This window comes from Babylonia areolata, chromosome 12 (genome assembly GCF_041734735.1).
Source record: "Babylonia areolata isolate BAREFJ2019XMU chromosome 12, ASM4173473v1, whole genome shotgun sequence".
In the NCBI taxonomy this organism is placed as follows: Eukaryota; Metazoa; Mollusca; class Gastropoda; order Neogastropoda; family Buccinidae; genus Babylonia; species Babylonia areolata.
The window spans coordinates 8,034,377-8,060,940 of NC_134887.1; the positions used below are offsets into that span (position 1 = coordinate 8,034,377).

The 26,564-nt window shown below is 43.4% G+C and overlaps 2 protein-coding genes across 5 annotated transcripts in view; one reads left to right on the forward strand and one right to left on the reverse strand.

Annotated features, from left to right (window-relative positions):
• The window catches only part of LOC143288363 (paxillin-like), a 102,126-nt gene extending 84,285 nt beyond the window's left edge, over window positions 1-17,841 (forward strand). For 3 of the 4 annotated variants that reach the window (XM_076596756.1, XM_076596758.1, XM_076596759.1), the window contains 7 exons: window positions 1,000-1,339; window positions 3,096-3,386; window positions 4,455-4,628; window positions 8,022-8,137; window positions 9,086-9,200; window positions 11,498-11,598; window positions 12,171-17,841. In XM_076596756.1, the coding sequence (XP_076452871.1) occupies window positions 1,000-1,339; window positions 3,096-3,386; window positions 4,455-4,628; window positions 8,022-8,137; window positions 9,086-9,200; window positions 11,498-11,598; window positions 12,171-12,336 (1,303 nt within the window). In that variant the 3' untranslated portion in view covers window positions 12,337-17,841. The remainder of the gene's footprint in view (window positions 1-999; window positions 1,340-3,095; window positions 3,387-4,454; window positions 4,629-8,021; window positions 8,138-9,085; window positions 9,201-11,497; window positions 11,599-12,170) is intronic. The other variant, XM_076596757.1, reaches the window with a different exon arrangement.
• A 212-nt stretch (window positions 17,842-18,053) lies between these two features.
• LOC143288031 (uncharacterized) overlaps window positions 18,054-26,564 on the reverse strand; it is a 9,236-nt gene continuing 725 nt past the window's right edge. The window contains exons 2-4 of the mRNA XM_076596286.1: window positions 24,815-24,965; window positions 21,323-21,439; window positions 18,054-18,325 (exon numbers count right to left, since the gene is read on the reverse strand). Coding sequence (XP_076452401.1) covers window positions 18,306-18,325; window positions 21,323-21,439; window positions 24,815-24,965 — 288 coding nt within the window. The 3' untranslated portion in view covers window positions 18,054-18,305. The remainder of the gene's footprint in view (window positions 18,326-21,322; window positions 21,440-24,814; window positions 24,966-26,564) is intronic.

The window sequence follows — 26,564 nt, forward strand, 5'->3', positions numbered from 1 at the left end:
CTATATGAATACATTAATTATTGCTGCTGCTGCTGCTGCTGGCATAGTGGTGTGGCATCCACTTAGGAAGCGAGAGAATCTTAGTGCATGGGATTGAATTCCACACTGACCAGTGTTTTCTCCCCCTCCACTAAACCTGAAGTGGTGGTCTGGACGCTTGTCATTCAGATGAGATGGTCAACCCAGATCCCGTATGTAGCATACACTTGGCACATGTAAAAGAACCCATGGCAACAAAAGGGTTATAAATATCCCTGGCATAATTCTTAAGAAAAGTCCACTTCAGTAAGGAAACAAATACACTTGCAAGCAGAAGAAGAAGAAGAAAAAAAACCCAGAACTGGTGACACTGCACTGTGATGACACACCCTCCCTGGAGAGAGAGCAGTGTGAATTTCACACAGAGAAATCTGTTGTGACCAACATTGAACAACAACAACAACAATTTTATTGAAAAAAGAATACAATAGTAATAATTATGTTGATTTATATTATTGATATTATTATTATCAGCTCTTTTTTTTTCTTTTTTTTTTCTTTTTTTTTCTTTTTTTTTTTTTATTGATGATGATGGAGGAGGATGACAATGACGATGTTGCTATGAAGGTCCATTTTGGTTTGGAACTGCGTGACAAGGCTGTACTCTATGCTTCCTGTCATAATGATATCCCGGCGTTAACCAGGCCCGAGAGATACAGACACTTGCAGTGTTGGTCAGGTAATTAGAGGAGCACACCCAAAGACGCATCCTTGAAGTGGATGACACTCGACTGTGTGGTCCCAGTCTCCCCATTTAAGCCCACAGCACACTCAACTCTGGGTAGGAGCCAGCCACGGGCCGAAAAACCCACCTCCGCTGGGATTCGAACCCGTGTCCTCCCAGCCGTCAGTCCGCGACGCTAACCACTTCGCCACGGCGGCTGGTATTATTAATTATTATTATTATTATCATTGTTAGAATTAATGATCATTCTTATCTTTTCCCCTTCCCCCACACAGGCCAGGAGGGTTCCAAGAAGTGGGCGGCGGAGGCACCACCACCACCACCTCCCACGTGTCCTCCTCTTCATCCTACCACCACCAGCAACAACACCACCAACAACACCACCACCACCAGCAACAACAACACCAGCAACAACACCAGGCCAACTTTGCAGCAGTGACGGACGGGGCTCCCCCCCTGCCCCCTGCCAGCCACCACCACCACCTGCCCCCCCTCAGTCACCAGGGGCAACAGGCGACGGCGGTGCACAGCCACCAGCACCAGGTGCCCCAGCAGGCGGCGTCCTCCGCCACCAAGGAGCTGGACGAGCTGATGGCGTCGCTGTCAGAGTTCAAGGTTGGTGGGGGTGTGTGTGGGGGGGTTGGTTATGGGGGGCAGGGAGTGGGAGGGTGTGTGTCAAGGATGTTTTGCAATACAGTGCAGTGCAATGTCGTAGGAGTTGATGGCATCCCTTTCAGAGTTCCAAGGTGGGTGGGGGCGTGTGGTGAGGGTTATTGGGAGACAGGGAGGGCGTAGGGTGGGAGGGTGTGTGTGTAGGATGTTTTGAAATAGAATGTGATGCAAGACAAAGGGAAAAATGGTCTGACAAACATTGAAGAGTGGACAGAGCTGACATTTGTTAAGACACAAGCACCTCACACATGATCGTCCAAAATGGGGAAGGCCAGTGCAGGAGCCAGTATCGCGATGCCCCAACAGTTCCCCACGGAGCTATGGGACCAAGGCAAGGCAATGCCATAGGAGGTGATGGCATCGCTCTATTGTTGCTGTTGGTTCTTTCAAGTGTATGCTGCACTCTGGACCTCAGTTTTTCATCTCATCAAAACGTTCTTTTTTTGTGTGGGGCATTGAAATTTTTATACTCTTCCCCCCCCCCCCAAAGCTGGGGACGATAAATTCAGCAAAAGGGATGGTGTGCACAGCACAAATCTTATTTGCCAGAGGGAGCTTTATAGTTCAGATTATATGTCATTGACATGAATTGTGTTATTTGCATCTGTTGTTTTATTGTTTTTGTTTGTTTTGTTTTTTTTTGTGACAGAGTTTACGTTTAACGCTGATGAAATTGTTTTTTTTAGTTAGGCAGTCTGGACAGGACTGTGTGGTCAGCTTGGACTCTAAGCTATAAAATCTAATCTGTAAGAGCTGTGAGACTGCACGAGATGTAAGTGGTGTTGTAGTGAACCAGATCAGTAAGCCAGTGGGAAAGAAGAAAATGGACCACAGTCTGAGCAACGACAAGTCACTCTCAAACCATGTCCTTCCTCCTCCCACCACCCCCCACCCCACCCATACGGTACAATAAAATACAGTGCAGTACAATACAATACAATACAGTACATGAATCTTTATTCATCTGATTTGAAATTACATGTGCATTCAAAGGTTCATCATTCACACCACTCTCTCAGCCCCCAGTCACGTCAAGCCTATTTAATGTATTCACATGGCAAAAGTTGTACTTAAAGGTGAAAAGGTTGAATTAAGCCATGAAAGTGATAAAACTTAGCAGCTTGAATTTTATCACACAGTAAAAGAAATTATAACCTGTATTTTAAAGAAAAACTTAAGGAGCAATATTTCGGAATAAGAGACACCATGATTAAATTATCATCATATTGTTATAAGTTCTTCAGTAGCTGTTTCTGTTAGAAAAAAAATATCATATTCTTGGATGCCATAAAAACAGATATGCTCTGATTTTATCAAATACATTAAGAAACATTGATTTCAAAACCAAAAAAAACAACCAACCTATTCCAAATTATTTTTTAAAATCTTTTAAACAGCAGGCACAGTAGGCCTGCCGAAAACACAATGTCCCAACAAACATATGAACACACACCCTTATGATAAAAACATATGAACACACACACCCATATAATATCAAAAGACCATCAACTGCAAACAAATCAAAAAGTAACCACCATTTCCATATAAATGCATGCTTCCATTCACATTAAAAAAAGAAGAAAAAAGAAAAAAAAGCACACTTTATAACCTGATTGTTGTGCTCAGTGTTTCAAATGTACATCGCTAACACAGCAGTGAACGAAGAAAAAAAAAAAAAAAAATGTCTTCACACCAACAGCAGCAAGCCCAGACCAGCAACACGGCCACGGACCCCAGCCTGTGGACGCAGACGGAGCCGGCCTACGCCAAGCCGGTGAAGAGCCGCTCCGTGTCCAGCCAGTCGCCCACCAGCCCCGTGGGGCCCTCGGGGGGTGCCATGCCACCAGGGTCAGGGGCCGGAGGTCAGGGTCACAACGCGGCCAGCCTGGACTCCATGCTGGGTGACCTGCAGAGCGACATGAACCGCCAGGGGGTCAACACCAAGAAGAAAGGGGTGTGCGCCGCCTGCAACAAGCCCATCGTCGGACAGGTGAGGGGTGGGAAGGATTGGGGGAGGAGGTGGGGGGCGGGGGGGGTGAGACATTGCAAGGAGGGGGGTGTGGGGGGGGCTGGGGTGTCAATACCAAGAAAAAATTGGGGTTGTGGGGGGTGTGCGCCGCCTGCAACAAACACATCGTCGGACAGGTGAAGGGTGGGAAGGATTGGGGTTTTCAGGGGGTGGATGTGGGGGGGGGGGGGGCTGGGGTGTCAATACCAAGAAAAAAATTGGGGTTGTGTGGGGTGTGCGCCGCCTGCAACAAGCCCATCGTCGGACAGGTGAGGGGTGGGAAGGGTTGGGGATTGGGGGAGGAGGTGGGGGGGGGTGAGACATTGCAGGGGGGGGTGGGGGGGGGGGCTGGTGAAAGGTTGGGGTTTTCAGGGGGTGTGGTGCAGGTGGGTGTTGGGGGGGGGGGGGGGGGAGCATTGCTGGGAGTGTGGGTGTGTGTTGGGGGTGTCAGCACCAAGAAGAAATGGATGTGCACCGCCTGTATTAAACCCATCTCAGGGAGTGAGGGCTGGGGTGTGGTGGAGGGGTGTCAACAGGAAGAAGAAAGGAGTGTATGCTGCCTGAAAAAAAAACCCTAAAGATTATCGGACAGATGAGGGGTGGGAAAGGTTTGGGAGTCTGGGGTGGTGGTGGAGGGGGTAGGGGTCATTGCTGGGAGTGTGGGTGGGGGCTGGGGGCCGGGGAGAAGGATGTCAACACCATTAAGAAAGGGATGTGTGCTGCTTGAAATAAACCCATTGTCAGACAGGTGTGTGTGTGTGTTTGGGGGGAGGGGTGTGGGGGGGGGATTGGATTGGGAAGGAGAAGGGTAGGTGGGTGGGAATGGGTTGTGCGTGGGGTGAGGAGGAGTGTGTGCGTGGTATGTAGTGTGTGGTATGGTGTGGTGGTGGTGGGTGTGCATGGGGGTGGTGTGTGCATGGTTCTTTTTTGTGTGTGTGGATGGGGGGTTTTGAGCGAGTGTGTGGTGTGGTATTTTATTGAATTGGTTATTGTAAAAAATAAAAAATAAAATAAAAAATCATTTTCTTGATTGTGTGTGTGTGTGTGCAGGTGATAGCGGCGCTGGGACGCACGTGGCACGTGGAGCACTTCGTGTGCGCGCACTGTGAGCAGCCCCTGGGCACCAGCAACTTCTATGAGCGTGACGGCGTGGCCTACTGCGAGGTGGACTACCACAACCTCTTCGCCCCGCGCTGCGCATACTGCAACGGACCCATCGTAGACGTATGTGGATTTTTGCACCTGTGTTGTAAGATCACTGTTTGTCAGAATGCTGAACTCATTCCACTCCAGGTACGAGTTTACTCGTACCATGATTACTTCCCCTGTGGACCAGGTACGAGTGTTCTCGTGCAAACACGCTATTCTAATTTCGTTCATTCTTGTTTGGTACAGTCAGCATTCTAAGCTGAACTGTTTACAGATTGCGTAAGCATGGAAACGAAGCTTTGTTTGACCGATTGAATCAAGAATTCTCCATCGATTTTCGCCGTTTTAGTGAACCACCCTGTTTTTTCTGCAGCGGCCTCATATAGTGTTGGTCCAATTGGAGTTGTAGCAGGTATGTAGTTGTGCGGCAGAATGAGTTGAGACACCTGTCTGCCAATACAGAGCGCCCAGGAGGGTGTGGGTTCGGATCCCACTCTCGCCCTTTCTCCCAAGTTTGGCTGGAAAATCAAACTGAGCGTCTTGTCATTTGGATGAGACGATAAACAGAGGTCCCATGTACAGCACACACTTGCGCACTGAAAAAGAACCCATGGCAACGAGAGTGTTGTTCCCTTGGCAAAATTCTGTAGAAGAAATCCACTTTGATAGATACACAAATATATAGGCCAGCACTTAAGGCCTGACTAAGCGTGTTGGGTTACGCAGCTGGTCAGGTATCTGCCAAGCATATGTGGTGTAGTATATATGGATTTGTCTGAACACAGTGATGCTTTCTTAAAAAACTGAAACTGAATGCTGTTTGTCACAACAGATTTCTGTGGAAAATTGGACTGCTCTCCCCATGGAGAGCACTTTGCTGCAGTATAGCACCACCCTTTTTTTTCTGTGTGCAAGTGTGTTTTCCTTTTGGCAGGGACAACCCATTTGTTCCCATGAGTTCTTTTATGTACACTAAGTCCATGCTACACTTCGTAGGAACTCATTTTATCGTCTCATCCGTTTGACTACAATCCAGACTTCCGCTCAAGGTCTGGTGGCGGGGGAGAAAATACTGGCGAGTGTGTGGTGTGATTCGACCCATCGCACTGAGAAAGGAGAGACTGTCTGGCTCAAAATCGTCTGTCCACTCATTGTGAAAGACGCTGACATAAAACAAGGCAAAATACAGCACCCAGCCCCTCCCACTCCCCAACTCTTACCTCCTGCCCTGCTTCACTGGCACGCTGTGATCTGGCACCTCTCCCCCATTCCTTCCCCTCTTGTGGGCCTGTCTTCGCTTTTGACTGTCACACACAGTGTATTTTGTTCTACGAATCACACAACACTGCTAGCAATGTTGAACTCTGCTGTGCTGCTCTTTGGTTCAAGAGGCTGATACTCCTCACCTCCTTCTTCCAAAGCATCATCGGATTGCAGTTCATCTTTGCCTTCTTCTTCAAGCGTTTGTTCTGATTTTCATTGAGCAGCTTGTAAATCTGTGTGTCATGGCATTTAGTTTTGCTACCGCTCTGCTTGGACCAGGTGTCGTTGTTTTGCTTTGCTCGCATAGAGCTGTTGACATGCTCCAGTCAGCCAGTAAAAGCACTTGAAAAACCACTCCTCAGGGGGGGGGGGGTACCTTGACGAATCTTAAGCTACCAATATGATAATTCCTAAACAAATAAAAACATTCACAAAATAGAGATATGTAGCTGCACTGCCGTTCGAGTACGGCTTACTTGGTATAGGCAGGGGAGATAATTATCTGTTGTGCCTGAAGGGCTTGCATGGCGATGTAAAGGTTAATTTCTGTAATAAAAAAAATGAAATAAAATAATGATAATTGATTTATTCATTTTGTGAAGTGGTATATTTTGGCTAAAATTGCAAATAGTCCCGGGAGTCAAAGTGTTAACACAGAATGTTCGTTGTTCGTCTTCTTTCATATTATCACACAATGAGAAAATTAGATCCTCTTCTTCTGTGTGGTCGCTGTAGCATAATGATGATAGTTGAATTTGCAGGAGAGACAATTGGAAGGTGGGTTTTTTTTGTTTTTTTGTTTTTTTTTTTTTGTCCTGATGCTCAGGTTGGTACCGGCGAGATTTTGGGGGTTAGAGTTTTCACCAGAGTTGGACAAGATAGGAAAGATGGTACCCTGACTTTCACGGGGGAAGATGTTGAGGAAAGGAAGCTGAAAGTTTTCTCTGCTGGCCCTGTGTTTTTCGTCATTGCTTCTGAGGCTTCTTGTCTTTATCCTGTGCCTTACATTTGTTCATGTTTTATTTCATTTTGGATCACCAGCCATTCAGTGTCTGCTTGTTCACAATTCTGTACTTCACACACAGTTGTTAAGAAATATATTGGGGTGGTGGGAGGGGCTTGTTCATTATTTTGCACTTTTTTATTTTGTTTTATTAAAATCTGTAATTCTGTTGGAGGATCTTAGAACAAAGTAATAGTCTGTTTGTTGCACGCACACACACGCACGCACGCACGCACACGGAACAAAGTAATAGTCTGTTTGCTGCACACACACGCACGCACGCACACCTCTCTTATGGTTGAAGCTCTCCTATCCATAGCACACACACACACACATATTGTCTCACTCACAATCACACACACACACACTTTCTCATGCACCCATGCCACCGAGACATGCTATCTAAAAAATATATAAAAAAGTATTTAAAAATCCTTTCATTTTTCATTCTCTTTGAACCTGCCATGAAAGTGATCAGGAGCCGATAACCCAGGCAGTGAATGTGCTGTATCGCACTGTGATCAACAAACACGCCTTTTTCTCTTCAAAGATCTCTTCATCTTTGTCGTTTCTTTCTTGAGCCTCATTCAGCATCAAGGCAGACTTCAGCCTGTTGGATGTGGTTACCAGAAACACTAATTAAAAATTAAATGCTATCCAGACGCAGGCAGAATTGCCGTGCAGGGGTGGGGGTATAGTGCTTCAGAGACCCCGAGAGCTATGTTGGTGGGAGCTTATGCTCCTGGGTGGCCCTACCAGGTCCAGTAATCTTAAAAAGGCAACGGGAACTTGAACCTATATCCCAAACATGTCCCCTCTCAGGGGTACAGGTAAGGATATTTTTTATATAAAATACAGCAGGGTACTACTTATGAAGTCATGGTCAAATAACGAATACAGGTCACAACACAAAACCTGACAAAGAAGTGATGCATTCCCAACCTAGGTCCTCCGCTGACATAAGAATAAAACATGTAAAATGACAATGTACATAAACAAATACTTAGCTGTACATCTGTTGGCATCCTGAGTGTTTCTGCATGTTAGTAAATAACAGTTTGGCGTCATATACTGTACCATGTCAAAGTTACGCAAACTAGGACTATTGGTAAAGGTAAATAACAGTTCAGCAGTGGAATTTAAGCTGTTGTAATTAGAATCTTCTTCTATATTGTTTTTTCTTTGCATTTTCCCCCCTCCAGAAATGTATCACAGCCCTGGAGAAGATGTGGCACCCGGAGCACTTCTTTTGCGCCCAGTGCGGACGACAGTTTGGTGACGAGGACTTTCATGAGAAAAACGGCAAAGCTTACTGCAGGTGGGTGGACTGTTCCCTTTCACGCTCTCTGGTGTTATTATTGTGGGTATTATTATTGTTGTTGTTGATTCTTATATAGACGGGCGCAATAGCCGAGTGGTTAAAGCGTTGGACTTTCAATCCGAGGGTCCCGGGTTCGAATCACGGTGACGGCGCCTGGTGGGTAAAGGGTGGAGATTTTTACGATCTCCCAGGTCAACATATGTGCAGACCTGCTGGTGCCTGAACCCCCTTCGTGTGTATATGCAAGCAGAAGATCAAATACGCACGTTAAAGATCCTGTAATCCATGTCAGCGTTCGGTGGTTTATGGAAACAAGAACATACCCAGCATGCACACCCCCGAAAACGGAGTATGGCTGCCTACATGGCGGGGTAAAAACGGTCATACACATAAAAGCCCACTCGTGTGCATAGTACGAGTGAATGCAGAAGAAGAAGATTCTTATATAAAGCCGGTACTACTGTTGTTAGTATTATTGTTGTCGATACTTGTATAGGACTGACATTATTATTGTTGTTGTTGTTAGTAGTAGTATTGTCACTCCAGAGCCACTAGCTCAGTCTTGCTCCAAAGCTAAACGATTATTGTTGTCAGTCTGGGGCTTAATCGGTGATGTCCAAAGTACTTTAAATCAGAACAGGCACTACTGAACACCACCGAAGTGACTCAGCAACAGTGCAGGGTCTCCTCTGGTGTGTGGCCTGCAGGAGGCCCAACATCGATAGTTCACCGTGGTCTGCCGCACTGGGGTTGCAGCAGTGCACGGCCTCCTCTAGTGTGTGGCCCTCTGGAGGCCATACAGCGATGGTGGCCTGTGGTGTGCCGGCACTGGGGTTGCGATAGATGAACCAAGGTGTGGATGTGTGTGAGAGATGGGGCAGCAAGAAAAAGAAGGAAAGAACAGAAATGAATAAGTGTGTGTGCTTGTGTGTGTGTGTGTTCCAGGGACGACTATTTCCAGATGTTTGCCCCGAAGTGCGGGGGCTGTGGCATGCCCATCATGGAGAACTACATATCGGCCCTCAACCGCCAGTGGCACCCCCAGTGCTTCTGCTGCTGGGTCAGTGATGATTATTATCATAATTTGTTTCTGTGCCTTTCCATGTAAAAGCGACGCCCACTATATATTGCACTATGCACTATACATTGTAAAAATTGACAAGTAAAAAATGCATTTGAAGACTAAAATGACAACTTACAAGCATAACCCTGCATGGACATCCAGCCAAACACTTAACATTAATTTATAGTTCACGCAAAAACAGGTCACACACAAATCTAAACATAGATACCAAACATAACAATACCTTAACCCCTAGGCTGCCTATATGACATGATAACTCATCCACGCAAGCATGTACGCTTCGCTGCCACAATGACGATATAACTTGTCATGGAAATATTCTGACTTTCCCTGGTTTGCATTTAGTTTGCTGACAAAAATACTGGTAGCTTTAGCTTGGGGAATCTTTCTAGATTCAATCCATAGCTAGAAACCCCATCTATGTCATTGAGGTAGTCCTTTATTTGAACGTTTTGGTTGGGTTACTGCCGCAGTGTTTGCCTGGCTCCTCTCCTTGCTCGCTCAACAAAATGTCAGACTCCGTGCTCAAGACATGCGATCGTTGCACACTAAATCAACCAAGATTGCTTTCTTTAGCTGATGCTCCGAAAGAATTGAAGCATAAATTTGAAGGAGAAGACTGTGATGAACATTTATTGGACAATTTGACAGACAATACAGGGAGCAATCAAGAGACTGGCCAGAATATGACTATCAGTTGTAACAGACGACAGAAAGTGACCAAATTATTAGCAGGACACAGTATGAGCAATTTTCTTGGCACTCAGCCAATGCGGTGTGATGAGAACTGGATAAAGTGACCGTGTGAGAGGGGTGAAGAGGAGGGGGGTGGAGACTGAGGGGGTGTGGCCCCACATCCATATCATCACTTGTAGAAGTCACAATGCATTGTGTATCTGTCTCTTTTTTTTTTTCCTTTTTTGTGATTGTTCTGGTATAATTTGTGTGTGCAGATGTTATCCATTTGTCGAGAAAATATATTTTTGTGCAAATTACCTGACTAATGTTTGTAAATGAAAATGTGACAAAAAAACAAAACATTGATTTCAAAACAACAGCATGTCACTGAAAATATATAAAATGGGAAAACAAAAAAAAAAAAATAAATAAATAAATAATTATTTTTTTTTAAAAGAAAAAAAGGGAAAACATGTGTTTTGTATTCTTTATTCATTTACCTTTCAGAAAATATATACTTTAATGGGTCTTTCTCCGATAACAAAGAGCACAGAATTTTTTGAAAATATATACCCGTTTTTTGTGGAGGAAAAAAAAAACTGTGGCAAATAGATTTCACTTAAATCTTTTTCTTTTTTTTGGCAGCGAAAGGGTTAATGATAAAATCTCATATCACAGCACCAATATATCATTGTATGTTATATGCAATAACAGTGCACAGAACACACACATGCTCACCCTCTCTCTCTTTGTCTTTCCTTTTTTTCATTCTTTCTCAACCCACCAACACTATTCATGTATTCTGAGGTACATGTGGCTTTTTGTGTGCCTTTTTATGTTTTTTTTTTCCCCCTGTATATTTTATTACTATCTTGTTTATGCCTGTAATTAGTATTATCTGATTTGTGTAGCGTGGCTGCTGTTCAGGGTTGTGACTGGATGTAAAAACAAAATTTAACAAGAGAGGCAAGGCCTTCAAGACTCACTTGTGATACACTTTAAAAAAAAAAATCCAAGCTTTTTATGTATTGAGTATAATTTCAAAATGTAATGTTTAAGATGAGAAAGATCAGTTTAAAGCAAATTAAGTCCCCTAGCATTAATTACAGAGTAATTTCCCCTTTTTTACTATCTTCACCAAAACGTTTGCAAAAGAAATAAAACTTCCATGCTTAGCAAAAGAAGTTCCTGTTTGAACAAAAAAATGATAATAATGACTGCTCTTGTTGTGGGTCAGAATATCAGATCAAAGTGCCAAGTTTAGAGAATACAAAAAATATAAATATGACAGTAAATGCAGTTTGCATATAATTAGGCTTCTTTTTTTTTTTTTTTTTTTTTTGTGCCCATCCCAGAGGTGCAATATTGTTTTAAACAAGATGACTGGAAAGAACTGAATTTTTCCTATTTTTGTGCCTAATTTGGTGTCAACTGACAAAGTATTTGCAGAGAAAATGTCAATGTTAAAGTTTACCACGGACACACACACACACACAGACAACCGAACACCGGGTTAAAACATAGACTCACTTTGTTTACACAAGTGAGTCAAAAAGAGCTTTGGAAGTAAAGAATTTTCTCTTGTGTGTGCACAGGAATGTCAGGCCCCGTTTGGAACAGGCAGTTTCTATGACCACGATGGGTTACCATACTGCGAGACACATTATCACGCCAAGAAAGGCTCCTTGTGTGCTAGGTAAGTGCTGGCATGCTCGCTCCGGTTTTGTTGTTTTTTTTGTTTGTTTTTTGATAACATGTTTGTTCAGTTTTAATATGTCGACATTTTGCAAAGCAATGAAAGCAGTGGAAAACGTAGCATAAAAAAAATCATCAAGGATTAAGCTTGATTCCAGTAATGAGTATGCTCAAGTGTAAAGCAGACCCATCCACACACACACCTCCCCTCTCCCCATAAAATAGAAGTTAAAAAAAAAAAAAAAAAAAAATTTTTAAAGTGAGGGGGGGCGGGGGGGGGGGGACACACCCATGTGTTACAGAAAGAAAAGAAAAAAGTTATGACCCAGTTGACATTCAGGCCCCCTCCCTCTTTTTGTTTGATTGACACACTCATGCCCCTCCCCTCCCACCACCCACCTTGTTTGATTGACACACTCATGCCCCTCCCCTCCCATCCCACCACCCACCTTTGTTTGATTGACACACTCATGCCCCTCCCCTCCCACCACCCACCTTGTTTGATTGACACACTCATGCCCCTCCCCTCCCCCACCACACCCCACCCCGCCACCCACCTTGTTTGATTGACAGCTGCCAGAAGCCCATCACGGGGCGCTGCATCACGGCCATGTTCAAGAAGTTCCACCCGGAGCATTTCGTGTGCGCCTTCTGCCTGAAGCAGCTGAACAAGGGCACCTTCAAGGAGCAGAATGACAAGCCATACTGCCACCCCTGCTTCGTCAAGCTCTTCGGATGAGCCCCTGCCCTGTCGCCCTGGTGCCAAAGTATTACCACTTCTACTACTACTACAGCTACGACTACAGGTTACTTACTGTTACTGGACTTTTTTTTTTTTTTTTTTTTTCCCCTCTATCTGATTGTTCTCTTTTTTTTCTTTTTTTTTTTTTCTTTTTTTTATACAGCAGGATTCACACAACGTGAGCCATGAAGGCTTTTGCTTCTTGTTCTTCTGTTTTGTTGATTCTTTTTGTTCGGTAGGAATGACACGTGAGCCATGAAGGCTTTTGCTTCTTGTTCAGTTGCTCTTTTTTTTTTTCTTCTTTTTTTTGTCTGGTTCTTTTGCTGCGTTGTTTGTTGTTGCTTATCTGTTGCTGATTTTGCTTGTGTGTGTTTGGTCAGATTCAATAATTTTTGTATTATGGTTACAGTTGTGTTTGTGAAGATGCAGTTGTTCAATCTTTTTTTTTTTTTTTTTTTTTTTTTTTGCTTCAAAGTTGTTTTGTTTTCCGTACAAGGTTTTAATTATTTTGTGCTTATGTGTGTGTGTGTTGCGTCAGATTGGGGGGAGGGGCGGGAGGTGGGGGGGGGGGGGGTATTGCTTGCTGACTGCCCACCCCTCCCTCTTTTTCCTCATTTAAAAAGAATAATGATTTATAGTGTTTGGTTTGTGTTCTTTTTTTTTTTTCTTTCTTTTTTTTTTTTTAATGTGGAGAATAAAAGAGGGAGGGTACAGAAGGTTGTAAAGAAACATCGTTCAGCAATGACTTTTTATGATGTGGGAGTTTGTGTTCGTATTAGTTCTTTTCTTTCTGAGAACTGTATTGTACATTGTGTGAATAATTCAGCATTTTAATGGACCTCAGAGAAGCTCAAATGTTTCCAGATTGTGTCATTTTATGATCATGGTGGTGAAAAGGTGTGGGGGTGGGGGAGGATAGGTTGTTGATTTTACTGAAGTGTTTTAATGATGGTTTCTTTTGAATCAGTTGAAAGTTAAAACTTGTATAGTGATCATGATCAGCTGTTATGGCAGTGGGGTGAAGAGAAGCAATACAATTCATAGTAAGTAACATGGGAGAATTTGCATTGTCATCCATACCTCGTGCGTGCATTTACATCAGTATTTGTTTCATATCTTTGCCATTTACATGTTCGTTGTCATGGGAAGGGAGATAGCAAATAGTGAACTGGTGACAGAATCTGGTGTGAGAGAATGGTCTTCTGTGGAACGGATAGAAAGATGTCAGTGTTTGTTCTTCATTCTGGAACAGAAGCGCTGATGTCTTTGAATTTTGAGAAGAAAAGAAGATGTGTTTATGTTTTTTGTTATTTATTTGTTTTAGTGTTATGAATATTTTAAAGACGTTGCTGACACACTGATAGGTCTAGAGTGTTATATCAATGTTTTCAAAGATGTTACCACAGTCATGTAAGTCTCATTCCTTATTATTATTTTAAAAGCAACAGACATCTGGGTTTTGGTAACAGAGTGTTATACATGTTTTAAAGATCTTGTAGCCTAGGTTAGGACTGGCCCCCTCAAACAACGCATCTTCACAGAACCAGGCCCTGAACAACTTTACCTTGAGGCATCTGGACGATAGGTTGTTCACCTGAACTCCGCTCCTCCTATGGCTACACGTCTCTGTCTTTATTTCTGTTCTCAACCTAAACCTGGGAAGCAGTGCTGCCACTTAGAGAAACATTCGTTTTGCCTTCACCAGATTTTCCTCTGGTTAACATGGAGAGGAGTGTCTATCGAAATTTATTGTATTATAACTATTTCTGGGGAAGTGAGTGAGGGTGAAGGGGAGAGAAATATTTCAACAAGAGGTAAGCACTGTTCTGCTTTGTAAGACAAAATTTGCATCATTTCTTGAATAACGTTTATGTGATTACATTTGTGTGGGCATGCACAAACTTTAACTCGGTCTCAAACGCAGTCTGGTTATCACTCCTTGCACCTTCATTGAAACAGTGCAGAAGCATCGTCCACAAATGATGGATTGTAAGATGCACCGCAGGCACAGTGGATAGGATCACCAGGAAATGATGGAAGCCAGGAAAGCACAAAGGGCACCACACCCATCCACAACTTAATCAACCCCCGGTGAGATTAAAGCGTTTGGATAGCCGACTGACCATGTCTGCTTTCATTCAACCCCAGGGAATTTACAGCCTTGGCAGGATTCCTGGTCATCTTGATGCTGAAAGAATGCAGAAAATGTACTGAAATCGACCGCATTTTCCTCCAAATTGGCGGGTGTGTGGACAGAGCCGGGAAGTACTATAGAAGTTAGTTCCTTTTGTTTGTGGTTTATGCACATGTAGTAACATGAAAACTGTTATCATGACACAAATTTTGATGGCTGAAAATGTTCGGGCGCTGGATTCAGTGAGTTCAACATGATTGCTTTTGATCATTTGTGAGTTTTGTGGTATTCCAGTTGCAACAGGGGCTCCTTAAAAAAAGCATTTTTGTGTCATATAATTACTGTACCATGTCACGCTGGAAAGGGAGGGGTTGACGGGGGTATGACCTCACTTCTCCTTATTTCCCTTCCAAACCAGTTTTTGGGGTTGAGCCTCCCCAACCCCTTAGCAGTGCTGCTTCCCAAGAGATGCATCACCCTGGTTGTTGAACCCGGGGACTCTTCAGTGTGCAACCAGTTTGACATAGTAAGTGTGCATTTAACCAAACAGGGAGCACAGTACAAAGTGCCCCATGTTCCCAGGCCTGGACACTGTTGTCTGAGGTAGTGGCGTTTTCTAATGCACAGTAAAAAGGTGGGGTTTTGGTTTCTGTCTCCTTGTCTTTGTCATGATTAAATCCGGTACAGGTTGCTGGGAGCTGGGATTTCTGTCAGAGCCCTTGTTTTTTTTTCACAAAGAAAAGTGTATTGCGCAGTTATGACCTTTTTGGTGTGTGTATTGACTTTGTTGAAACTGTAGAACTGGTTAATCAGCATTTTCACCATTTAGTTTTTATACAAATATTTGCCTTGAAAAAAAAAATATATATATATATTCTTAAAAACTTTTTTGTTTTCGTTCATATAATGTAACTTTGGTAAGACATTATCCATCATCTCCCCTTCCTTCAAGGGTTGGCAAGCAGACGACTGTCAAAGAAGAGGGAACACAGTGCAGGCAGCTGGCTGTCCTCACGAGGCATGGCCAGTGTGCTGGGTTCGTGCCAGTGTCTGGCAGATGTGCTGTAGCATACATAGATCAGTCTGCTCACTTTGACGCCGCCTTGAAACTGAAACAGTCCTCGCTTGTGACTCGTGTTCTGGTTGGTGTCGGTCAGTTACATCCGCCGTTTCTTTACTTCAGCCTCCGCGGGCTTTGTTGCATGTGTCTGGTTTCTTTGGCGCTGCAGCTGACAAGAAGCTGTGCTGTTGTTGAAGAGAGATGAGGACTGTGTGTGAGTGCAATGTTGCTCTACCTTACTTTGATGCTGGTCGTTTCATCATGAGCCCGTGATTTGGTTGGTGAACAGTTGAGAGATGAATAATAGTTCAAGAAGGCTTACGTTTTATGATAAGTTTCGTTATGCCACTGTGTAGCAGTGTCTTACGTGTTGTATCAAATTTTGTTCATGTTTTTTTTTTCTTTTGGGGCTTTTTGTTTGTTTGCTTGCTTGTTGTTTTTTTGTCAACATCCTTTATATAACTATGTGTGTTTATTTTTTTTTTATTAAGAAGCTGAATGGATGATTTTTTGTCAATTGTGATATTATTTGTTACATGACTGCTTTGGTTTCTCTGTTCAAATGACTGGCACTAATTAAGACACTGTATTGATGGAGATGTTTGGGTGGGTTTTGTTTTTTTATTATTGTGCTGGCACCTTCCCCACCCCCTCCCCTCTCCTTGCGGCTGGTAATTTATGTAATGCTTTGGTTTATTTCTGAAAGGTTTGTGTTGTCGGATCTGTTCCATACTCTGAAAGCTGCTGTGCTTGTTCATGTTATTTTGTGCAGTTGTTGTGTGTTCCTTGGCAGAAGTCGTCTTTACTGTTTGGTTTGTAATGATTTCTCTGTAATGGCTGGACATCTATGCATTCAATGAAAGGATCCTTTTTTGTTCAATGGAAAAATAATGACCCGTGTTCAGATGCTGCTTTCAGTAGTTGGTCAGATGGGTTGGTTTTGCTTTAGCCGAACAAGCCGAAAGTATTTGCAGGTTTAGACTGTTGATAAGTTTGGTTCAAATGTTAGTCGATTGCGGATTTTTGTGTTTTGTTTGGCGATTTGTGCCCACTGAGTTACATCATGTTGCTTCTTCCCACCCCCCCCACCCCCCCCACTCCTTCCCCACCCCCTCTAAAACTTTACAGAATTTTGTGGTTTGATTTATTTGTTTACTATGCAGGCATTTGTTTCTCCCCCTTTTTGTAGATTGATTGCTGTATCTGTGATTGGGTGTAGCATTAGAAAAAAACACACCAAAAAACCCAGAAATCATGACATATTTATGTTACTTTTAGCATGTTTTGAACAAACCGGAGGCAAGTGAGGGTGATGAGGAGGTAATGAAGGTAAGTCAAAAGAAGAGGATACAAGTTTTGTGGAAGGGTGAATGATATGTGGTACTGATGATAAGGGAAGGGGGGGGGGGAATTCAATTCAATTCTTTTAGTAAGAGAAGTTGGTTGAAAGGATGGGAGGAAAAAATGAGGTTAGGAGATGGTTTTTATGGGTGATCAAGAGACACTTTAATAAATTGTAATCAATATTTGTACAGAAATTAACACCTCAGCATGTGTGCGAGTGGGACAGGGTGTGTGTATGTGTGTGTGTGTGTGAAGTGCCCAGTGCAAGGCCTTGTCAGACTTCTGACAACAACCATTCTGCTGTTCACAATTTCAGCTTTCTTTTTTTGAAACTGTACTGGTCATGTTTTTCAAGTCTCCCTGCTTTCTCCCCCTCAGTCCCCCCCACCCTCACTCACACTTCACACCTCCAACCCCCTGCCCCCCCCCCCCCCTCCTCCCCTCCCCTCCAGTCGCACCACCATCAATCCCCCTCTGTCTTGTGCTCTGAATACAGCGCGGTTCATGTTGATGGTAACACCTGATGTAAGGTGCTGTGCAGCAATGATGTCTGTTATATTAACTTCATATTTACCTGCGCCACTTGCTCTTTTGTCAGTCGGCTACCTTCATGGATAGCACAGCTTGTTTGGGCAGTCCTGCTAAATCATGACCCTGTGCGGTCAGCTGGACGCTAAACAGCGGTGTCAGCAACAGTGGCACAGCTTATGCTGTGTGGAAAGGGAGGGAACTGCATGACCTTTCATGAGGAGGTTACTGCACCGGTGTTGGCTGCTGGTTTTGCAAAATGGGTGGATCGGAGAAGAAGAAAAAAAGAAGTAATTGGCTTGAGAAGGGATGTAGTTATGTGTGGAACGCTTCAGTCAGTATCCGCGACTTTAACTGAAAAACGACTTGTGTAGTCAACTTTGTGCTATGAATTGTAACATGGAAAAAAAAAAAACAATAAAATTTTTATATTATACTCTGAGTTGTGCTTTTTCTTCTTGTGTTGGAATGTTTTCTGTGTTCTTCTCTAAATGGTTGTTGTCCCAGTCTGTTCGTCGATATTATTTGTTGGTGTGTGACTGCTCAGCTCGAACTTGTGTGAATCTTTCTGCTTTTGTACTCTTGTTTCACTCATTGCGATCATATTCAAACATGCATTCCACTTTTACACACGCATTTCTCTCTCCGTCATGTTTTCCTCTCAGCATGAAAGAAGGAATTTATTACTCCTGAGACAATGAGTTCCGGTAAAAGGATGTGTTTTTGTCTGTTTTTGTTTTCTTCCTCTCACTCCAAGTTCATTCTGCTGATCTATGACCAATGGAGGAAATTTTAACATGGGTGTAAAGTGAAAAGAATGCAGAAGGATCATCTTCGGACAGTTTCTCTCTCCGTCAATACCTCTGGTGCACCATCTCGTCACTGCAGCTTCCCGTCGATTCATGCATGGACACAGGTACCTGAAACAAACACCAGTCAGCCCACAGGTGGGTTTTTTTTTTTGTTTTTTTTTTTTTGCTGCTGCACTGCACTGCCCTTAACCCCTTCACTGCTGAACTATGGTGACAGCGGATCAGTGTTGCATGGATTTGAAATGCTGATAACACTTTTTGAGTACTTTTCGTGAAGGAAGGTGGCAGAATGGTCAAGACGCTCAGCTGCACATATAGAGTCCGTTAGGGTGTGGGTTCGAATCCTGCTCTCACCCTTTCTCCTAAGTTTGACTGGAAAATCAAACTGGAAGTCTAGACAGTCATTTGGATGAGATGGTAAGTCAAGGTCCTGTGTGCAGCATGTACTTGGCACACTGAAAAAGAACCCTTGGCAAAGAGATGGTTGACCTCTGGCAAAATTATGTTGAAGAAATCCACTCTGATAGGTACACAAATACGTAAGCATACACTCAAGGCCTGACTAAGCTCGTTGGGTTATGCTGCTGGTCAGACATCTGCCTAGTGGATGTGATGTAGCGTATATGGGTTTGTCCCAACGCAGTAACTCCTTCTGAAACTGAAAAACTGTGTACTGTTTAATGGTGGTGTTGCCTTTGCTGAAGAAAAAGTGAAACAATCCCAAAAGGAAGAAGTCCAAGTAACGAATGGTGAAAAGCATCTCTTGGTGAGGGTGACGGCCCTTCACTGACGGACGCATGTGTCGGCAGCAGACAAGGGGTTGAGTAATTGTCTGTGGATCTTGTGGTTAAGGATGCTTCCATCATCCATTCCCCCCCCCCCCCCCTTCACTCCTGTGTATAAAAATTAGTTCTATTCCTGTTTGTTTGGGTTTTTTTAAAGGTTTGGGTTTTTTTTATTGTAACACACCATTCTAACTTTCTACTTCAACAACTGCAAAAAGTCTTTACATTTATTGGGCTCTTGAAATTATTCTCTGATATTTCTTTTCTTTTTTTTTTCTTTTTTTTTAAGGAACAATGATAAAGAGCCTTTTAAGCCTTTTTTTAGGCTCCTAAACATTATTTGAAGTCTCCGGTTTACGTTAAAGCCAGGTGCTTATTTTTTTCTTCTTCAGAATGAATGCAACTCACACTGGTGAATAAGTCATCATGTATAAAGGATGTCACCAAACTAACTGACATGGGGTTAGCCATTAAACTGTATTTTCTTTTACTTTTTATCACCACAGATTTGTTTGGTAAGAATGAAACTCAGGGTGCTCTCCTTGGGAAAAGCGCGTCACCACAGTGCAGCACCACCACTTTTTTCCCCTGTCCGCAAGTGTTACTGTTTTACTGACAACCCCTTTGTTGCCATGGGTTCTTTTACATGCAATATTAGATACATGCTGCACACGGAACTTCAACTTGTCTCATCTGATCGTGTATAGAGGACAACACCAAAGAAACTGATATTACGGAGTTATTTAGCCTTAAACACAGGCATGAAAGACACTGCTGAACACAAGTTCCGAGCAAACTGAGATACTCTAGGAGGCATAAGGAAGGTGGTGAAAAATGACTTTAAAAATAATCATGCATGTTATCAAAACTGTCTGAGACCATCTGTATCTAGGGTATCTAGGGTACTCATTTCCCCATAGGGTACTCATTTCCCCAAGAGGAATGTCAAACAGAACAAGAACAGAACTTAAGCCCTTACTCATTTCCCCAAGAGGAATGTCAAACAGAACTAGAACAGAACTTAAGCCCTTACTCATTTCCCCAAGAGGAATGTCAAACAGAAGTAGAACAGAACTTAAGTCCTTACCCATTTCCCCAAGAGGAATGTCAAACAGAACTTAAGGTCTTACCCATTTCCCCAAAAGGAATGTCAAACAGAACTTAAGTCCTTACCCATTTCCCCAAGAAGAATGTCAAACAGAAGTAGAACAGAACTAAAGTCCTTACCCATTTCCCCAAGAGTAATGTCAAACAGAACTAGAATCCTTACTCATTTCCCCAAGAGGAATGTCAAACAGAACTAGAGTCCTTACCCATTTCCCCAAGAGGAATGTCAAACAGAACTAGAGTCCTTACCCATTTCCCCAAGAGGAATGTCAAACAGAACTAGAGTCCTTACCCATTTCCCCAAGAGGAATGTCAAACAGAACTAGAGTCCTTACTCATTTCCCCAAGAGGAATGTCAAACAGAAGTAGAACAGAACTTAAGTCCTTACTCATTTCCCCAAGAGGAATGTCAAACAGAACTAGAACAGAACTTAAGCCCTTACTCATTTCCCCAAGAGGAATGTCAAACAGAAGTAGAACAGAACTTAAGCCCTTACCCATTTCCCCAAGAGGAATGTCAAACAGAACTAGAACAGAACTAAAGTCCTTACCCATTTCCCCAAGAGGAATGTCAAACAGAACTTAAGGTCTTACCCATTTCCCCAAGAGGAATGTCAAACAGAACTTAAGTCCTTACCCATTTCCCCAAGAGGAATGTCAAACAGAACTAGAGTCCTTACCCATTTCCCCAAGAGGAATGTCAAACAGAACTAGAGTCCTTACCCATTTCCCCAAGAGGAATGTCAAACAGAACTTAAGTCCTTACCCATTTCCCCAAGAGGAATGTCAAACAGAACTTAAGGTCTTACCCATTTCCCCAAGAGGAATGTCAAACAGAACTTAAGTCCTTACCCATTCCTCTAACAGAACTAAAGTCCTTACCCATTTCCCCAAGAGGAATGTCAAACAGAACTAGAGTCCTTACTCATTTCCCCAAGAGGAATGTCAAACAGAACTTAAGCCCTTACTCATTTCCCCAAGAGGAATGTCAAACAGAACTAAAGTCCTTACACATTTCCCCAAGAGGAATGTCAAACAGAATTAGAACAGAACTTAAGTCCTACCCATTTCCCCAAGAAGAATGTCAAACAGAACTAGAACAGAACTTAAGTCCTGCCCATTTCCCCAAGAGGAATGTCAAACAGAACTAGAACAGAACTTAAGTCCTGCCCATTTCCCCAAGAGGAATGTCAAACAGAACTTAAGGTCTTACCCATTTCCCCAAGAGGAATGTCGTGCATCCCATTGCCTTTGCAGGTCAGACCGTCCACACAGGGACACTGGAAGTACATGAGAGTGGGGTCGTACACTGCGTCTCTCATCAGGCAACCTGCCAAAGTAGGACAACAAATAGTTTGAAAAATATTTCTGCTCTCATCTGCTCAGAAAACAGTATAGTTAACCTACCTACCCACCCACCCAGAGACGCACACACACACACACACACACACACACACACACACTGAAACCAAGTTATTTCAAGAACTCTGTATACAGACACAAGTCAAAATAATAAGAGGTACCAGCTTTACAACCATGCACTCTCCCCATAAATTTTGCGCACAAAAATCATTTAGGACTGAAGAGTTTTATAAAGCCAATGCTCCTTGACCGTTTTACTGGAGAAAAGCACTCGCCTGCAAAATTTATGCTTGCCCCAATAAAGCATCATTATTTCAAAAGACTACTTGATGAAACTTTCAGAAAGTCTGCGTGCTGGCTGACAAATGAATAAGTTGTGTTGTATTTAAATTTCAGGCCCTTTCACTATTTTTATATTAAAATTGTTATTTTTCATGGAAAGTTTTTGAACACACCCACACGGTGCTCAATTTTCTACCTCCTTTTATCAGTTCAGCACTTTCTAGATATGAGGTCTCATAAACGAGTGGAGTGATGATCAATTAAGTTTCTTCTTTTTCAGAGGCATTTCAAGGACAGAATCATAATCAAGGAAAATTACATCTATTATTTGCTTGACAGTGAATCGCCTTCGTTGGCTCCTTATGACGGGTAAAACATTGAAAAAACGCCTAAAAATGCTTCAGTCATGTTCAAAAGTCTGCAAGTCACTAGAAAGGAAGAGGCTAAAGAGTAAGCTCCCTTCCTAAGTGAATATTCGCGCAATTTGAAGTGAAAGTAAGTGCATGTCAACGACCGGCAACAATTCATCGGCTGCAGCTGCAGAGGGGTGTGTTATCTCAACCGACAGTTTGTCCGTTGGAGGGCTTAATCAGTTAACTCTCTCCATACGAACGGCGAAAGAGACGACGTTAACAGCGTTTCACCCCAATTACCATCATCAAAATATTGCAAGCGGAAGGCTCTTATGCTGAAGAGGTGAATGTTGACAAAGAATACCACAATTCTGACGACGGAAGCTAAAGGTTGGGTCACTCAGACACCCACTGGACATCCGAGGGGTCTGTGTAGAGGAGAAGAGAGGACTGGCCATACTGAGTGAGTTAACACACTTCTAAACAAAGCTTAGTCTTTTGTGAAGGACTATGGCTCTCAAACTGACATGCAAGATTGCACTGGCTCTTAATGCTACAGCCCTGGGCCTGGGGGCTAGTTGGCCTTTGGGAACCACCCCAACACCGACTAAAACCCTCTTGGCCGAGAGAGTGGGGCTGTAACTTGGGAAGACACTCTCCACCATAATCCAATTCTAGCCCAGATAGCTGGGACAGCAGTTACCTCCTCTGCTGTTCTGATGGTCACAATCAGACAAGACTGACGTACTATCATACACAAGCATATGACTATCATACACCAGGCACATAATAAAATAATGCAGTACTTAACACCACAATGCAAAACAGAACAAAGTAACACAATGCAAAACACCTCCGTGCAATGCAGTACATGTCATCACAATACAACGTAAGACAATACAGGTCAACAAAAGGTAATATTACACATTTGAGGACAGTCTTTCGGGTGAAATGATAAACTGAGATCCTGTGTTCAGCATGCACTTAGCGCACACAGAAGAACCCACAGCAACAAAAGGGTTGAAGGAAAATTCACTTTTGATAATAATACAAATACACTTACAGACTGAAAAAAAAGGAAAGAAAATATGAATGGGGTGTGTGGTACTCAACAGCGGTGACATGCTCTCCCCAGGGAGAGCAGCCTGAATTTCACACAGACTGGTGGTGACAGAAATAATATGATACAACACAATACAGAACAACGCAATGCAATGCAATACAACACAATATGCAACAGACTAGCAAACACTCCGCAATCGGCTGTCACTCTTTCTCTGTCTTTGGACTTTGTACTTGGAACAATCTCCCTATTTTGCTTCATCAAATGGCTGCACAGCTCAGATGTCTTGCCTTAAAAACTATACCTTGTTCCAAACCAGCAACTCCTCCATATCTTCCATTCACAGTTTCTCTTGCCTTATGTCTATATGTAGGTTTTGTCTCTCATCCCTTGACGGGTGCAATAGCCGAATGGTTAAAGCATTGGACTTTCAATCTGAGGGTCCCAGGTTCAAATCTCGGTGGAGCCTGGTGGGTAAAGGGTGGAGATTTTTCTGATCTCCCAGGTCAACCTATGTGCAGACCTGCCAGTGCCTGAATCCCTTTCGTGTGCATACGCACGCAGAAGATCAAATACACACGTTAAAGATCCTGTAATCCATCTCGGCGTTCAGTGGGTTATGGAAACAAGAACATACCCAGTATGCACACCCCCCAAAACGGAGTATGGCTGCCTACATGGTGGGGTAAATTGCGGTCATACACGTAAAATGTAAAATGTTATATCTATGTTTGTCTGAGTGTGTATGTGTGCATGCCTGAAATCTGACTGAATGACACAGGAAATGACTGATCAGCGCCCAATGGCAGCCGTCAGCTCTACTCAGGTAGGCAGCCTGTTGTGTAAATGACCCCGTGTTTGTAAAGCGCTTAGAGCTTGGTCTCTGACCGAGGATAGGCGCTACATAAGTATCCATATCAATCAATCAATCCAAAATCTAGAGTTAAGCAGCATGCATGTGAAAGCTGGGCATGACAGCCCTTTGATTTGCTTCTGCACAAGATCTAGTGCTGCATGATTATTACATGTGTATTATCATTATTACTATCATAATCATTAACACCTGGTACAAAACAGTCAAAGGAGAACTCAAGACCCTGAAGCACACCTGGGGTACCATTCAAAGACTGGCCCCAAACAGACCAGAGTGGTGGATCTCGTTGCTGCTCTACATGCCAGAGGGGATAACCGGGAATACATGATGAAGTGATGAGTGGAGTGATGGCCTAGAGGTAACGCGTCCGCCTAGGAAGCGAGAGAATCTGAGCGCGCTGGTTCGAATCACAGTTCAGCCGCCGATATTTTCTCCCCCTCCACTAGACCTTGAGTGCTGGTCTGGACGCTAGTCATTCAGATGAGACGATTAACCGAGGTCCCGTGTGCAGCATGCACTTAGCGCACTAGCCCACGGCAACAAAAGGGTTGTTCCTGGCTGTAGAAAAATCTACTTCGATAGGAAAAACAAATAAAACTGCACCCAGGAAAAAATACAAAAAAAAGGGTGGCGCTGTAGTATAGCGACGCGCTCTCCCTGAGGAGAGCAGCCCGAATTTCACACAGAGAAATATGTTGTAATTAAAAAATAATAATAATAAAATAAAGTAATTATTATTATAATTATCATTATTGTCAGCTGCTGACTGACCTCCACTCAGCTTGGCCCTGGGCTGACACATTCCGGCACCAGACGGTGTCAACCATCTCTTTCCGATGGGCCGGTTTCTGGACACACAGCATTCCTCATGGCGACAGTCTGCCGACGTTGTGCACGCCCCGCTAAGGTCAAGGCAACAGGCCTGCAACATGCAGAATAATATAACGATGATAATTAAAATGATAACAACAATATTAACCATCTTTTCTTTTTCATCTCCTTTTAACTCACTCAGTACGGCCAGTCCTCTCTTCTCCTCTACACAGCCCCCTCGGATGTCCAGTGGGTGTCTGAATGACCCAACCTTTAGCTTCCGTCGTCAGAACTGTGGTATTCTTTGTCAACATTCACCTCTTCAGTATAAGAGCGTTCCGCTTGCAATATTTTGATGATGGTAATTGGGGTGAAACGCTGTTAACGTCGTCTCTTTCGCCGTTCGTATGGAAAGAGTTAACTGATTAAGCCCTCCAACGTACAAACTGTCGGTTGAGATAACACACCCCTCTGCAGCTGCAATATTTTGATGATGGTAGGTAATTGGGATGAAACGCTGTTTAACGTCGTCTCTTTCGCCGTTCGTATGGAGAGAGTTAATCTGTGAATAGACACCGTGGGTGCCACACAGAAAGGCAAACTGTTCACCACATTCCACACGATCTGTTTGGTCGTGTGCCAAAGCCTGCATCATTTCATCCATTTTGCCCATCGCTCCTGGTGGAGCATAGGCCATCGACGACCCCTCGCCATCGCACTCTGTTCCGGCTGGGCTGTTCTGGCCATTCCAGTCCAGTTGGTCCCTTGCTGCTTCAGCTCTGCCTCGGTATACTGCACCGCGTCATAAGTCTCCGGGAGGGAGACCCTTCCCTGCCCAGGTGAATGTTTTGGTTCTTTGTCGTCGATGCTTCTGTAACTGGTCTTTTTTACAGGCAGGGTAGTTAACCCTACGCAAACCCCTTTATCCTCCGGGCGAGGTGGTCCTGCCTTAGTCGCCTCTTACGACGTGCATGGCAGGGCAGTGGGTCTATTCCATCAGTGCCCAACCCACAGGGCAACCAAAGCCTGCATGGGTTTGTGCAAATAGTTTTCCTGTCCTTTCTGCAGTGTCACGAGTCCATTGTTGTTGTTCTTTCTCTCCTCCCCCCTGTAATAATATTGTAATGCTCTTGCAACGTTTTGATACTACATTCCTATAGGGTAGCTTGAGTTCTGTACGTTTCATGTACAAGAGATAAGGGAACAGATAAGAAACACATGCATGCTTAAGCTCACACACACACACACTCTCTCTCTCTCATACAAACACACACACTCTCTCTCTCTCTCGCACACACAATCTCTCTCTCTCTCTCTCTCTCACACACACACACACACACTCTCTCTCTCTCTAAGCACACACACACACTCTCTCTCTCTCTAAGCACACACACACACTCTCTTAAGCACATACACGCACTTTCTCTCTCTCTCTCTCTCATAAGCAGACACACACACACACACATATATATACACACATATATATACATGAGTGTGCATCTGTGTGAGCATGTGCAACTGAATAATTCATTAGTCATAAGAACTCAGCATTCCTTGAATCTAACATGAATCGTCTATTATTTCTTAGTTTCTTTATTCATTCATCCGTGTTCATTCCACTGTTACTTAATCTTTAAAAAGCCTTCAAATTTCCCTAAAAATCATATCCATCATTTCTTCTTTTTTATTTCTTTTTTATCTTCCATGT